Source organism: Aureobasidium subglaciale, assembly GCF_000721755.1.
Source record: "Aureobasidium subglaciale EXF-2481 unplaced genomic scaffold scaffold_7, whole genome shotgun sequence".
NCBI lineage: Eukaryota > Fungi > Ascomycota > Dothideomycetes > Dothideales > Saccotheciaceae > Aureobasidium > Aureobasidium subglaciale.
Genome location: NW_013566988.1, coordinates 222,677 through 235,803, shown reverse-complemented (window position 1 = coordinate 235,803; position 13,127 = coordinate 222,677). Strand labels below are relative to the sequence as shown.

Below are 13,127 nucleotides of genomic sequence, written 5' to 3'. Positions count from 1 at the left end.
CACTGGCTGTTACTGCAGGCAGGCACAATCAAGTCTGATCGCCGAAACTCGAACTCTTGGTCACTTCTTGGCAGTCACGACCAAGTTGTACCTTCCCTAGCAGATAGACGTGCGGTTTCATCCTCGCGTCTGCCTTAGGCTGATTTCTACTTCCACATCGCCAAACCTCCACATCGTCAAACTTACTTCCAATTTCGAAATCATTACCACCCAAAAAATATGCCTCCGTCCATCACAGCGATCCCCAAACTGGAGCTGAAGAGCGGCGGTCGCTCACTAGAAGCCCAGATCGAGCTCAACATGGAAGAGATAACTCGCCTCATGGTAGTGAGAACATCATGCGCAGATTGAGTACAACTGACAATAATTCGCAGAGTGAGCAGCGTAACTTTGTTTAGAGAATTCACAAAGAGCAGCATGACTTTGTAGAAAAAGTTCAGAGAGAGCAGAATGAACTCGCGCAACAGATCGACAAGGAGCAGAGCGACTACGCTGAAGAACTGGAATCTCTGCAGGAGGTCCAGCAAGCTTTGTTGAAAAGGCTGAACGCTGTCAAGTCGGATGCCCATATCCAAGAGATCAATGGCCTCAAGGCCGAAAAACAATTACTTCAGCCTTCGGATTCTGGTGTTTTCAGCGACGGTGATGACGCTCCAGACTCTACACCGTGAGTTGTATCTACTACCGCCACTTGCTAGTCTGACATGCTGAAAGAACCCCGAGCAGTATGACCGCCAGATTGGGCTCATTTAACCTTAAGCGCAAGGCCGTGACCATCGATGACGAAGACTCCAAACCTCGTCCCGTCAAAGTCCAACGTGTCCAACTGGATCCAAACGTCGACGCTGAGCTAGACTTGGTCACCGAAGCCACCACTGACCTCCGCGGTGCAGAGGCCACTTCTTCCAACGCTACAGCACCTACCATCTACTTGACCGCCGAAGAACAAGAACTCGAGATTGATGAGGACGATTCTGCATGGGAGAAGGACGGCCAACGTCTTCGCGAGGCATGGGTAACGCAGCTCAAGGAATTCAACAAGAAGAATCCTGAGTGGGCCACTAAGATCACAACAGCTGGCTGCGTCCGCTCTGCACTGTGGAACCAGGGTAAGTGCTATCTCACCAAAGAACGAGGAGGCGACTACGCCTGCAGAACTTGCTGGAATACCGGTCATCTCTGCGTCGCCTTCGATAAGGGTGACAACTGCTTCTGGCTTCGTCCGCAGCTGCCCGCTGCAAGAGCCAAGAACGTTGTTGGCCCTTACGATCTGGAGAGATTCCACTCAATGAAGATGACTGCCAGCAGAACTGATGTGCCTGCTTACTGGGAGAAGAACTGGACCTCTTAGCTCGTTGATCGATACAAATTTGCTTGCGTTGCTTGAGACAGATTTGCATTGCTCGAGACAGATTCTGCTTGCTGGCTTGATGTCGATCCGGCTCATACGTAGCTTATGACTTGGTAGTCTTCAATCACCAGACAATTAATCACGTCATATTTCATGAATCGCAGTTCCGAGTTTACAATGCGACTGTGCCAAGAAGCGACGCTCTACCAGTTTTTTTAGACTACAAGACTGCCGTGTCCACTCACCTCTTCTGGGCGAGGGAATACACAACCACAGCTGAGCCAGGGTGTCTCTCTTGACCACAATTTACAGCATGCTTTCACTCTCGGAATGTCGAAGAACCTTGTACCGTTCAAGCGTATGAGCGGATTGTAGCAATATCGTCTCAATGATACGCTATCTGGATGAGGAATGGTGGATTGGACAGAAATGATAGTTTCTGGTGCTGTCATTAACAGTCCACCAGCCAAGGCTGGTTTCATCTCGAAACCACAAGTCTAACCACGCTCCGGAGGCCGCGGAAACAGACGACGCTGCTTCGTATGGTGTTCGTAATTGACGGTATGGTGATGTTAGGCAGCGAGAGCATACCTATTAATCGTGAGCAGGAAGCTGTGAGGTATAGTGCAGTGTGAAGTAATGGGTGGGCGTGGTCTTTTGTACCTGCATAAGCTGTTGAGGCCATCCTTTGATATATCTCTTGCCATCAGATGGTAGTCATGGCAGTCTTCACTCTCAAGTCTTGATGGACTATCTCTTGGAAGACGTATCTTGTTCGATGGCATGACGGAAGGGAAAGGGTCACCAGAAAATTGAAATTCATTTTGTGAAGATGATTTCGTTTTGCTCGCATGTAATCTTGACCGTTCGTCGTACGATGCTGTAATGTTATGCTGGTATGCGAGAAGGCCTTCTAGAACTTTTAATTTGAGATAGACTTTCGCAAGTCGTTTCCTGTAGCCGATCCGGGGAAAGAATCGAATTTTTGTTACAACTTCGAAGCAAAAAGGCGACAGGCTTTCCAATATGCGATATCGCTGCTTCGTAGGCTGTTCTCAACTATGCCCTCGTCATGGATATATTCCGCGGTGTCCCTCGGGCTTAAAAGGCCGTGGAGTTCATGTGCTGTCATGACGTTCGCCACGTTGTGGGGGCCGTTGGTTTACAGAAGCTTGAGGTGTCCAGTGACTTGGTCAACCACAGACTTGGGCGCAGGACCAACTCCAAGTACTGTCGCACTGCCGCTGGCAATCTGTGTGCGACCGGCATCATGGATGATCTGTCCGCAAATACCCAAGCTGATAGCCTGAGCTTGAAGGATCAGGAGCTCATCCTCGCTCTTGACCTGCACGGCGACCTTTGCTTGGCCATAACCTTCCCAGCGCTTCAGGATTGGCGAGTTCTGGCGCAGGAGTGTCTTGTAACATGCAAGGGTGGCATGTGAGCATTGGGCTGCTATCTTGCCTGTTCGCAACGAAGAAGAAACGATGTGTCAGATTGTCGTATGCATAATTTTTCTCTTTCGGGGCATAGAAACCATGGAATGCAGCCAGCGACAGATACACAGCATGTGTATCATAGATAGGCAAGCAAGAGAGGGGAAATGGAGGGCGTGTGATGTTGATTGATAGATAGAAAAGTTTGATACGTACCCTTTGTCATGCCTAGATCAGTGCGGACAACAAGGACAAGCTTGCATTCCTCGGTCGAATCCTCAAACCCATTGACCTCCTGATCATCTTCGGAGTCTTCGGAATCGGACTCAGATGCGTTGTCATGATCGGTTTCGCTGTCGTCGTGTCCCTTTTCGTGCTGAGCACCGCTGCTGTTGCTGACGACGCGCTGCTGGGTGTTGGTGCCAAACACACCGATAGTTGAGGCAGTGCCCAGGAAGTAACCCGCGATGCCTGCTACGACGGAGGCGCCGAATGCAACGGCCCAGAGTGAGGGCAGTTCTGTAGCGCGTGACTCCATTGTTCTCCTTTTCTCCTCTTTTTGCTTTGTTGCGTTGGCTAGAGATGATCTGGCGTCGTCGCCTCGTGCTTCCGAATGGCAAATTTCAGGTCCGAGCGCCAGAGATTTCAAACATTTGTCCTACAATTCCATGCAGGGAACCTCGGATCTTATCTATCTCAAGGTACTTTTGCAGATGTACCAACCACTTTCGGTAACTATAAGCAGGCCATAGATCCCCCAGAATTTACAACTTTTGAACTCGCATGTCTGCATGGTATTTTGTGCATGAAGGCTCATTTGCAGCAAATTCACTGGACAGGAGGAGAGAGAGCGATGGTGCAATATGTTGCAATCCTGGAGGACGGCACGCTAGCGAGGCAGGTCCGGGGACGCTGCAGAATCCGGGGCCGGGGGCGTTGTGGGCAACATATTATGACACAGTCGCGATTTCACGTTTGCGTTCTCGATTTCAAAGCGATGGTGTGAGAGCACGCAATCCGGGCCTCGCATCACCAATTGTGCCCATTGCCTCCTTTGACTCGTAAGCAAGTCTGCCAAACTACTTAGAAGCCCTCGAATCCGCTTAATCTCTTTGTTTCCCCAATATTCACCTTGTTTGCCCCGACAATTCTGCTGCCTGCAAGTCAATCAATCTTGATCGCCGTTCATTTCTCTTAGCCACACGTTCTGAACACTTCTTATCACCAACAACTCCTGACTTTCACATGAAAGAGCACTTGCTATCATCAAAAGTTCAGGATTGAGCACGCGCGCCCTATCTGTCTCGAATTATTGTCTATCACACCGTCGCCGGAAGAATCCAGTGGAATCTGCCTTGCCCTCATCACCGCTACTTGGTCAATTGAGAGGACACCGTTGCCGATCTATCATCTGGAGTCGACAATCTCTCATTAACACCTCTATTCCCTCCTGTCGGAACCATCTTGGGTCCGCGACCTTTCAGAATCACCTCCGTCTTTCCCTAAGATTGTCTGCCTCGCAGCCTTCTACTCTCATTTCGAAATCACACAACCGTAGTCATGACTTCCACACCACCAGAGACTCCCCCACCTGGTTTCTTGGGCGAGAATGGCGCATCCACTCCCCAAGTGCCTGAGACTCCCAACATCCTCTTCATCATGGCCGATCAATTGGCTGCTCCTCAACTCAAGATCTGGAACGACAAGTCTCAGATCAAGACTCCCAACCTCGACAAGCTTGCTGAGAAGTCGGTCATTTTTGACTCGGCCTACTGCCCATCTCCACTTTGCGCTCCCTCGCGTATGTCCTTGGTGACTGGCCAACTTCCTTCCAAGATCGGCGCATACGACAATGCCTCGTCCATCAGCTCCGACACACCTACCTTCTCACACTACCTCCGCCACGCCGGTTACGAGACTGTCCTCGCTGGCAAGATGCACTTCATTGGCGACCAGCTGCACGGTTGGGAGAAGAGATTGACAGCCGACATCTACCCTGCCGACTACGGTTGGGCTGTCAACTGGGATGAGCCCGACACCCGTCTTGAGTGGTACCACAACAGCAGCTCCATCCTCCAAGCAGGTCCTTGCGTTCGCAGCAACCAGCTTGACTACGACGAGGCCAGCATGCACAAGAGTACTCAGTACTTGTACGACTATGTTCGCCAGGGCCCCGATGCCAGACCTTTCGCCCTGACCGTCTCCCTTACCCACCCCCACGACCCTTACACCATCGAAGACAAGTACTGGGACATGTACGAGGATGTCGACATTGACATGCCCAGCGTGGAGATCAAGAAGGAGGACCAGGACCCACACAGCAAGCGTCTGCAGCACGTCTGCGACCTCGAGGACTACGACTTCACCCCCGAGCAAATCAAGAAGGCCAAGCGTGCCTACTATGGCGCTTGCTCATACGTCGATGACTGCATTGGCAAGCTGCTTGAGGTTCTCGACAGATGCAAGCTGCGCGACAACACCATCATCATCTTCAGTGGCGACCACGGTGACATGCTCGGCGAGCGTGGCTTGTGGTACAAGATGTCTTACTTCGAGAGCTCTGTTCGCGTGCCTATGCTCATCAGCTACCCCAAGGCCTACACTCCTCACCGTGTCACCGAGAACGTCTCGACTCTCGATCTTCCCGCCACTCTCTGCGACATGGTTGGCACTAAGCTTGTCCCCGGTTTGCCCATGGATGGTCACTCGATGATGCCCCACCTCAGAGGCAAGAAGGGTAACGATACAGTCTTTGCTGAATACATGGGCGAAGGCACTGTTGCACCTCTCATGATGATCCGTCGTGGTCCTTGGAAGTACATCACCTGTCCTGTCGACCCTCCTCAGCTCTTCAACCTCGCCTCCGACCCCAAGGAACTCACCAACCTCGCCACTAGTGACGATCCAGAGACTAAGACCATGTTCGAGGCTTTCGAGAAGGAAGCTGCTGCCAAGTGGGACTTCGACGCCATCACCAAGGACGTCTACGCTCAGCAGCGTCGCCGCCGCTTTGTCTGGGGTGCTCTCAAGACTGGCGAGTTCCACAGCTGGGACTACCAGGTTCCTGATGACAGCAGAAACATGTACATCCGCTCTCACATGGATCTTGATGACCTCGAGCGTCGTGCTCGCTTCCCTGTCGTTGATACCTACGGTCGAGAGAAGACCATCACCAAGGCCACAACCAAGTTCCCTCACCAGGCTGGTGCCTATGGCCAGTGAGCGAATAGCGACCAGATTTGTCGCAATAACGAGAACAACATTTATGCATTCTGGACCGAACATGCAAAACAGGCTTATACCCATGGTTTTTGAAGCGTTTTCAAGCGGGACTTGATTTCAGGCGAGCGAGGCGTACACATTTTTGAGCCTCACATTTTTTCGAGGAATGTTTTCATAGGACGCAGCATTTGTGGAAAAGAGATGGCGAATAGGCTTTTCATACCCACAGCGTTAGCGTTACAGTATAAAGAGCAGACGCAAAGAAGAGTCCAAATTAAATTGACATGACAACAAGACTTTTGGTTTGCAACAAATTTCTGAGTGGAAAGCGTGAGATACGTTAAGATGGCGTCTGGCCTGATTTCGCCGCGACCGGCGTACCTTCCCCATCGAGCAAGCTCCATGACAGCTCCGCCGCGAAGGGCGTGGTTTCGACATGTCCAACAGCACTCTTGTGTGACATACGACGACCTGCTATAGAATAAAGGTGACAAGCGGTCTGAGATCGTCGGAGTGCCAGAGGTATCACTATCAACAACGTGATAGGGCAAGAATCCGACAAGTCACGACATCGTGTCGCGGTAGGCTCTTCGGGCAACTAGACCCTGCTTGTCAATACCCCAATCATCCTTGTGCCGCTCTTCGTTTCCCTTACACAAGACACACACTTGATATGGACTACTCACACTACTCGGCCTCGACGCTGGCCGTCCATGGCGATGACCCCCTCAATGACTCTACAGATGTCGCGCCTGCCATGCACGTCTCGACAACCTACCGCTATCCTGAGGATCCCGACAAGCTGGTCCCGTTCAGTATGGATGATGTGGTATGTTGCGACTATCTATCCAGAGCTTCCCTGCCAGTGACTGATCGAATTACCAGATGGCCGGTCGCGACCCACTGAAGCCAGGAAGTGGCTCTGACCCTCTGATTTACAGCCGCGAAGCCGCCCCCAACACCTCCCGTCTCGAAACCATCCTCTCGCATCTCCTCAAAGGTCCCACCTTGACCTACAGCTCTGGTCTCGCTGCCTATCATGCCCTTCTCGTCGCTCTGAATCCCAAAGTCGTTGCAATTGGAGATGGCTACCACGGCTGCCACGGCGTGCTCAAGATCTTCCAGAAGCTCACAGGATGCAAAATTGTAGATGTTCACGACCCGGATGCTTGGGAGGAGTTGGGAGAAGGCGATGTGGTACACTTGGAGACACCGCTGAACCCTACAGGTGAGGCTTACGATATTGAAAAGTACGCAAAATGGGCGCATGGCAGAGGTGCTGTTTTGACTCTGGATGCTACCTTCGCACCACCACCACTTCTCTACCCATTCGACTTTGGTGCGGACTTTGTCTTCCACAGCGGAACTAAATACTTTGGTGGCCATAGCGACATGCTTTGCGGTATTGTGGCTGTCAACCCTGCTCGCCCAAATGCGACAAAAGAGTTCTGGGGTATGTGGGAAGAGCGGGTATTCTTGGGTGCTGTCATGGGAAGCCTGGAGGGGTGGCTAGGTGTACGCAGCATTCGCACCCTGGAGCTGCGTGTTCAACGTCAATCCGAAAGCACAACTACCCTGGTGCAATGGCTTGCTGCTCTGCAGGCCGGTCAAGGCGATAGGGATGAAGTTGCGATCGTCCAGAAAGCCATTTCACGTGTTCAGCACGCAAGCTTGCAGAAGGACGACATGCCTTGGTTGGCCAAGCAGATGCCGAATGGCTATGGCCCTGTCTTTTCACTGTGGATGGCAAGCGAGAAGTTTGCTAGGTGTCTACCTAGTAAGCTCGATCTCTTCCATCATGCTACCAGTCTTGGCGGTGTAGAGAGCCTGATTGAGTGGCGCCGTATGAGTGATTCAAAGATTGACCCTAGGGTCTTGAGAGTCAGTATTGGTGTTGAGAATGTAGAGGACTTGAAGAGAGACTTCCTGACAGCTTTCAAGGCTGTATTGAGTGAAGCTTGATCTTCTGTTCTCGACTCTCAGCGGAGGCTGTTCACAACTTGAAAATGTTCTTGCGTCCCGATGGCTATGTTGTAGCGTTCGCACTGGGTCTCGAGATACTCAGATCCATATTGGATATTGAGCCTGTCTTGTCTGTTCGACACAGGTATACACCAAGTTGCAATTCGATAAGTCTCCCAGCAACAATGGCATCTCACTAATGACGACTATAAAAAGGCATGGTGATCTTGAATGATACAGAGCTATCGATTGAGACAGTACCCCTCTCTGCTCTCAATGTCCATCTGAATATATCCTTGCCTTTTCACAAACGAACGATTGGCGGTGCTACGAGTCTGGAGAGCTTGATTTGATGGCAGAAGATATTCAGCCCGACTGCAAATTCCGAGGCAAATATACATCACATTGCCAATCTTCTGATACTCCACAAGTGAAGCTGGCCTATCAATCGGCTATCAAAAAGCATAGTCATTGTCAGATTGATGTAGTTGTCCATGGATATCAGTTGTTTGCCCGCTCTCAATTCATGTAATGTTCATTCTGCACGACTCTCTGCATCTTCATAGTTGCAAACTTGTTCTAGAGATCTTGTTTCGATGCTAGATGTTGACAACGCGAGCTTGAATATTGGCTAGGGTATACATGGAGAGACCAAGAAAGTCATGATTCTGATAGCAATGGTGGCTCGGAAAGGTGCTGTAAAAAGGCAAGATACTTTTGAATACAATATAGATGTACATGAGGAGCAGTCTGTTTATGTTCTTCCATCCAGAAAAGTCACCATGATGAACTGAACTATGCAGTATATCAGCCATGGATCCGGTAATTCTAGAGAAAACTGTTTGTAGTTTTGGTCGTCCAAAGACATCTCGACATGGCAGAACTTCGGGATCTACATTGCAGCTCTTGACCTCACCTTTGGTTTGCTTCTGTGCCATTCTTCATCAACAGAGCATCACTGGCAGCAACCCTGTGTTCGAGTGAGGCTTAGATTGTATGATGAGTCGTCTGAAGCATGCTTGTTGCCACAGGGGGCGTAGTAAATCTGTCACTTCACCGTACCGTACAGATGACCTGCAGACTTCACCACTCTAATCGAACCTTCAGCATGACTGCAACGACTCTATGTCGGCATGTGTACAAGATTGATGTGCAAGAAACCACTTCGGTCTATCAACTGACTATGAAGCTTGTAAAAGCTGGCTGGCTGCTTTGCGCCAAACCTTCCTTTCAACAAGGAAGTCACGTCAATAAGTTCCTGCCACAACAAGAACCACGCGCTCAAGTGGCAGCAGTCTCCAGTCCTTCTTACATGCGCTTGTTTCTTCTCATCTAAGAGCATAGCAATCCTTCCCAGAGCATAGTTTCGCTGTTCAGTCAATTAGTTGCCATGCCCTCACCTTCCTCGTCCATGGCAGCAAGCACCACACCACGTTCGCACTTTCAATCACTCGCGTAACATTACTCTGGCTCTTTCGCTAGCTATCAATCTGCAGCATTGTCAGTATCGCGTTAAGAAGAAGTAGCTGACTCGACTGACCCGAACGTGTCTACAGACTCCTCAGTAACAACAAGCACTCTGCTTTCCGTAACTTTCCGCACCACTGCTAACAGTATCCAGGTACTATTGAATTCATCTTCCCCGACAAAAGCCTAGCCGTCGCTCTTAGGCAGACTTGCTTCATACAAACAACTCTGGCGCGTCTTCGATTCCTCCAAAGACAACATCGGCTCTGCCTCTCGCATAATAGCAAGGTACAGCCCAGTACTTTTGACTGGGGATTCGTCAAAGCCCGGCTGGAGAGGTTCGTCGTCACATCTTGATTGAGATAACTTTGTCCAGTCGACTCTGACCAGACCTCTAGTTCGTCAGCAACATCTCTCTTTCTCTTTGTCTTGTTAGTAGTGTCACGCTGCTCAGTGTCTTCAGCATTACCTTTGTCGAAACCTGAACAAGCAGCAGCTTCTCCGTCACACCTCTGGACGAAGTATTTCATACACCCATATTCGACAAGTCCTCATCTTCTCTACCAACCGCATCTTCTCTGCCTCTCAGCACTTTACAAACGTTCTCCAGGTACCATTGACGTCGCGTCCCGGGTCTCCTTCGATCATCTCGCTGCTCTCGTCGCTCGTAAACCGTCATCACTGCGGGCTCCCCACTCTTGCTCGCGTTCCGTGATCTTCTCTCGGCATTCACGAGAGGCCACTGCTGCTTAGTCTTCGTCTCGGCATCCTCAAAACGCCCGGAAGTGTGTTTATGATTCCTGCGCCCGATCTTTTCGACTTTTTTTCTTTTCACCACAACCACATCTCGTCGACGCGCGAGTTCCTCTGGACCTCTCGTACTTGACTCAGCCCTTCGCAAGGTTTGTCTCATCAGTCCTCCGGATCTATCACTCTTGTTTGTTGTGCGCTTGACTGACGCTTTCGCGCATCCTCAGTCTCCCTTCCATCGGTTCAATGGGAACCTACATCAAGATGACACCTCTCGAGAAGATGCTCGGCAACGAGAAATGCGCTGACATCTGGCTTGTCTGTGCTGATGGTCTTCTCATTCCCTTTCACACTGTCATCTTCGATCTTAGCAACACCTTGGACAGTCCTTTCGATGTGTTCATCAAGTCTGCGCGCGTGTCTGACGAGGTTAGCTTCAGCTGGTCATTTTCTCCAGGAAAAACGCTGACTTTTGATGCTCGTTGCAGGATTTTGTTCCCGTCCCTCTCGATGGTCAGACAATGTGGCGTATTCTGTCGTTCGTCTACATGGACACGTACAGTGATGAGGCCACTTCACCTCCCACATTCAGAACTGTTGCGGCACCCGAGTTTGCCAGAGAGGACGGGGTAGCGGAGACCCTGCGCAACCTCTCTTTGGACCCACAAGACTGCACATCGGCCACTTTACTCAATGCTTGGTCGAGCATGCAAGTTTATATCGCTGCCAACTTATGGTCCATGGACCGTCTCATCATCGAGTCTTCAGAGAGATTTGGTGGCTTTATTCGTGGTTCATCAGCTGAGCATGACTTCTCGAACTTTGTCAACGCAATCTTCAACTCAGTCCCTGATCCTCGACGACTGCTGTATGACCAAGTCACCAAAGAGTGTGTCGTCAGCATTGAGACACTGATCAGTGACGACCACTTTCGCGACGCGATTATGAAGCATTCTCATCTCGGCCTTCTTCTCGTGGAGGAGCTCACTGCGCTTCTGGCCACTTACCGCCAGGCACTCATCGATGGCGACCAGACTCCGTCTGCCCCTATCGCCTCTGCTTCAACTTCCGTCGATGCTTCAATTCTCCTTGAATCGCAGAATCGTCTGGCCGAGACCGAGAGCCTTCTGAACGAGGCCGAGAACCATCTTTCCGTCAAGGATGAGAGTATCGCACGTCTTGAGCAGGAAGTTGCTCGCCTCAAGGCTCGTCCCGACATTTCTCGTCCCGATAATTCCATGCTGGTAGATCAAGTTGCCGACAAGATCAACATTGTCGACAACCTTGCAGAGCAGCTTGATGAGAAGGATCGGGAAATTGCTGAGAAGGATCAGGAGATTGCTGAGTTGCGCGAGGAGATGGCTGTGAAGGACCAAAAGATGGTCGAGAAGGATCAGAAGATCTCAGATCTTGGTCGTCTCAACCATGATTTGACCCAGGGCATCAACTCCAACCGCTCTGGCATGCAATTCACTACCGATCTCATGATCGAATGTAATGAGTCTCGTGAGAAGATCACAGCTCTCCAAGCTCTTCTTCAGACCTTCGAGACGAAGCATGAGGAGTCGCTGGCTTTGACCGCTCCGCGTGCTGAGACTCAGGAGGACCTCATTGTCAACAAGGCTAGCATCCCTCAGCCTGCTGCCGGCAAGGACTCCCAGCCTGCCAACACTTCGCAGTCTGCGGATGATGAGCAGAGCGCTAACCGTAGACGCCCTGTTCACGGCGTTGGAATGTTGGAAGAGGTGGTGAATGGCATAACCTCTGGTAATGCTGTTCCAACTGAAGCTCCTGCTGCTGCTACAACTCGTTCTCTTCCTGCCCCGGCTATCGCGACTCATATCGCGAGAGGTGGTGGACCCCTCACCTTCCCTGAAAGACTCGCACAGAGAAGAACAGCTCAGATGGCTGAGATGGTTGAGCCAGCTGAGCGCGCGGCCGCCGCAGGCATCCTTGGAGGTGAGCGTGTCGAGGCTCCGCAGGAAGCTCCTGAGGCTCCGGAGGTCACTGAGGATACTGGGGTTCGTGAGGGCCCTGCTAGTATGCCGCTGGTCCCACGTGGCGCTCTACCTGCCGCACAACAGCCTGTCCTCTCTGCCAGTAATGGTGCCTCGGCCAATGGTGAAGGATCTACAATTACCACTAACGGCGCTTCTCGAGGGCCCCACGTCGCTGCCGCCAGTCGCCGCGCTGGTCCTCACGCACGCAATGGTGGTAGTGCTTCGGTCGCACCAGCTAGCTCCAGCGCCAATGCTGTGCCTCAGACTCCATCCGAGCCTCGCACCCCAACTGTCGCTCGCACATTTGCTGAATCTCAGACCCGTGCCGGTCCTCACACTCGCGCTGCTGCTCCTCAGGTCAACGGTGGTGAGCGTGCCCCAGCTAACGCACCTACCGGTCCAGCCACCGTAGTCGTCACTAACAGCCATACCAATGACAACCCTGTTCGTGACGCTGTTATAGAGCAGCAGCAGGCACAATTCAACAGACTGCAAGCCGAGATTGCCTTCTTGAGAGGTCAGCTTAACGATGCTCGCACTGGTAAGTTGATTACATATCCCTGCTTTTCCCCAAAACTGACTATCCTAGGTCCTGCTGCCAACGTGCAGACTAGAGACCAGAATGGTCGCGGCGGTCGTGAGGGTCGTGGAGGTGGTGGCTTTGGCGGTGCTGGTGGTAGTGCGCAGCCACGCCTCGATGCAATCCTTACAGCTCTCAAGGAGTACGACTTGGATCATAAGGCTTGCAACGACTGTGGTATCAACTTCAACTCGGAGTGGCGCGGCGTCGTCGACGACCCTCACAAATCCAGCTTGATCCTGCTGTGCCGCAAGTGCGGCGAGAAGAAGTGCCACTGGGACTGTTGAGCGCATCGGCTCTTTGGGCGGCTCAGGGACGCGCAAACGCTGTCCCAACTACTTCTTCTGACAGCTGACTGG

At 51.5% G+C, this 13,127-nt stretch overlaps 7 protein-coding genes across 7 annotated transcripts; 4 read left to right on the top strand and 3 right to left on the bottom strand.

Annotated features, from left to right (window-relative positions):
• Nucleotides 1-219: 219 nt before the first annotated feature.
• Nucleotides 220-1,351, top strand: AUEXF2481DRAFT_28344 (uncharacterized protein; the record flags this gene model as incomplete). Its single annotated transcript, XM_013489421.1, has 4 exons — nucleotides 220-327; nucleotides 399-667; nucleotides 715-1,109; nucleotides 1,131-1,351. The coding sequence occupies 4 exons, from the start codon at nucleotides 220-222 to the stop codon at nucleotides 1,349-1,351; spliced, it is 993 nt and encodes a 330-aa protein (XP_013344875.1).
• On the bottom strand, nucleotides 1,340-2,091 carry AUEXF2481DRAFT_38656 (uncharacterized protein). The gene is made up of 2 exons (XM_013489493.1): nucleotides 2,015-2,091; nucleotides 1,340-1,942 (listed from the first exon to the last, which is right to left on the bottom strand). Exon 2 carries the CDS (start codon nucleotides 1,831-1,833, stop codon nucleotides 1,567-1,569), a length of 267 nt encoding a protein of 88 aa, XP_013344947.1. The 5' UTR covers nucleotides 1,834-1,942; nucleotides 2,015-2,091; the 3' UTR covers nucleotides 1,340-1,566.
• A 422-nt stretch (nucleotides 2,092-2,513) lies between these two features.
• Nucleotides 2,514-3,325, bottom strand: AUEXF2481DRAFT_64410 (uncharacterized protein; the record flags this gene model as incomplete). The annotated part of the gene is made up of 2 exons (XM_013489593.1): nucleotides 2,514-2,815; nucleotides 3,004-3,325. The coding sequence occupies 2 exons, from the start codon at nucleotides 3,323-3,325 to the stop codon at nucleotides 2,514-2,516; spliced, it is 624 nt and encodes a 207-aa protein (XP_013345047.1).
• A 1,022-nt stretch (nucleotides 3,326-4,347) lies between these two features.
• On the top strand, nucleotides 4,348-6,009 carry AUEXF2481DRAFT_64346 (uncharacterized protein; the record flags this gene model as incomplete). Its single annotated transcript, XM_013489587.1, has 1 exon — nucleotides 4,348-6,009. One exon carries the CDS (start codon nucleotides 4,348-4,350, stop codon nucleotides 6,007-6,009), a length of 1,662 nt encoding a protein of 553 aa, XP_013345041.1.
• Nucleotides 6,010-6,682: 673 nt separating this feature from the next.
• Nucleotides 6,683-7,971, top strand: AUEXF2481DRAFT_3895 (uncharacterized protein; the record flags this gene model as incomplete). Its single annotated transcript, XM_013489345.1, has 2 exons — nucleotides 6,683-6,838; nucleotides 6,895-7,971. The coding sequence occupies 2 exons, from the start codon at nucleotides 6,683-6,685 to the stop codon at nucleotides 7,969-7,971; spliced, it is 1,233 nt and encodes a 410-aa protein (XP_013344799.1).
• Nucleotides 7,972-8,536: 565 nt separating this feature from the next.
• AUEXF2481DRAFT_636381 (uncharacterized protein) lies at nucleotides 8,537-8,845 on the bottom strand. The gene has a single exon (XM_013489654.1). It carries the CDS (start codon nucleotides 8,784-8,786, stop codon nucleotides 8,571-8,573), a length of 216 nt encoding a protein of 71 aa, XP_013345108.1. The 5' UTR covers nucleotides 8,787-8,845; the 3' UTR covers nucleotides 8,537-8,570.
• Nucleotides 8,846-10,452: 1,607 nt separating this feature from the next.
• On the top strand, nucleotides 10,453-13,055 carry AUEXF2481DRAFT_3894 (uncharacterized protein; the record flags this gene model as incomplete). Its single annotated transcript, XM_013489344.1, has 3 exons — nucleotides 10,453-10,617; nucleotides 10,677-12,729; nucleotides 12,778-13,055. 3 exons carry the CDS (start codon nucleotides 10,453-10,455, stop codon nucleotides 13,053-13,055), a joined length of 2,496 nt encoding a protein of 831 aa, XP_013344798.1.
• Nucleotides 13,056-13,127: the final 72 nt, after the last annotated feature.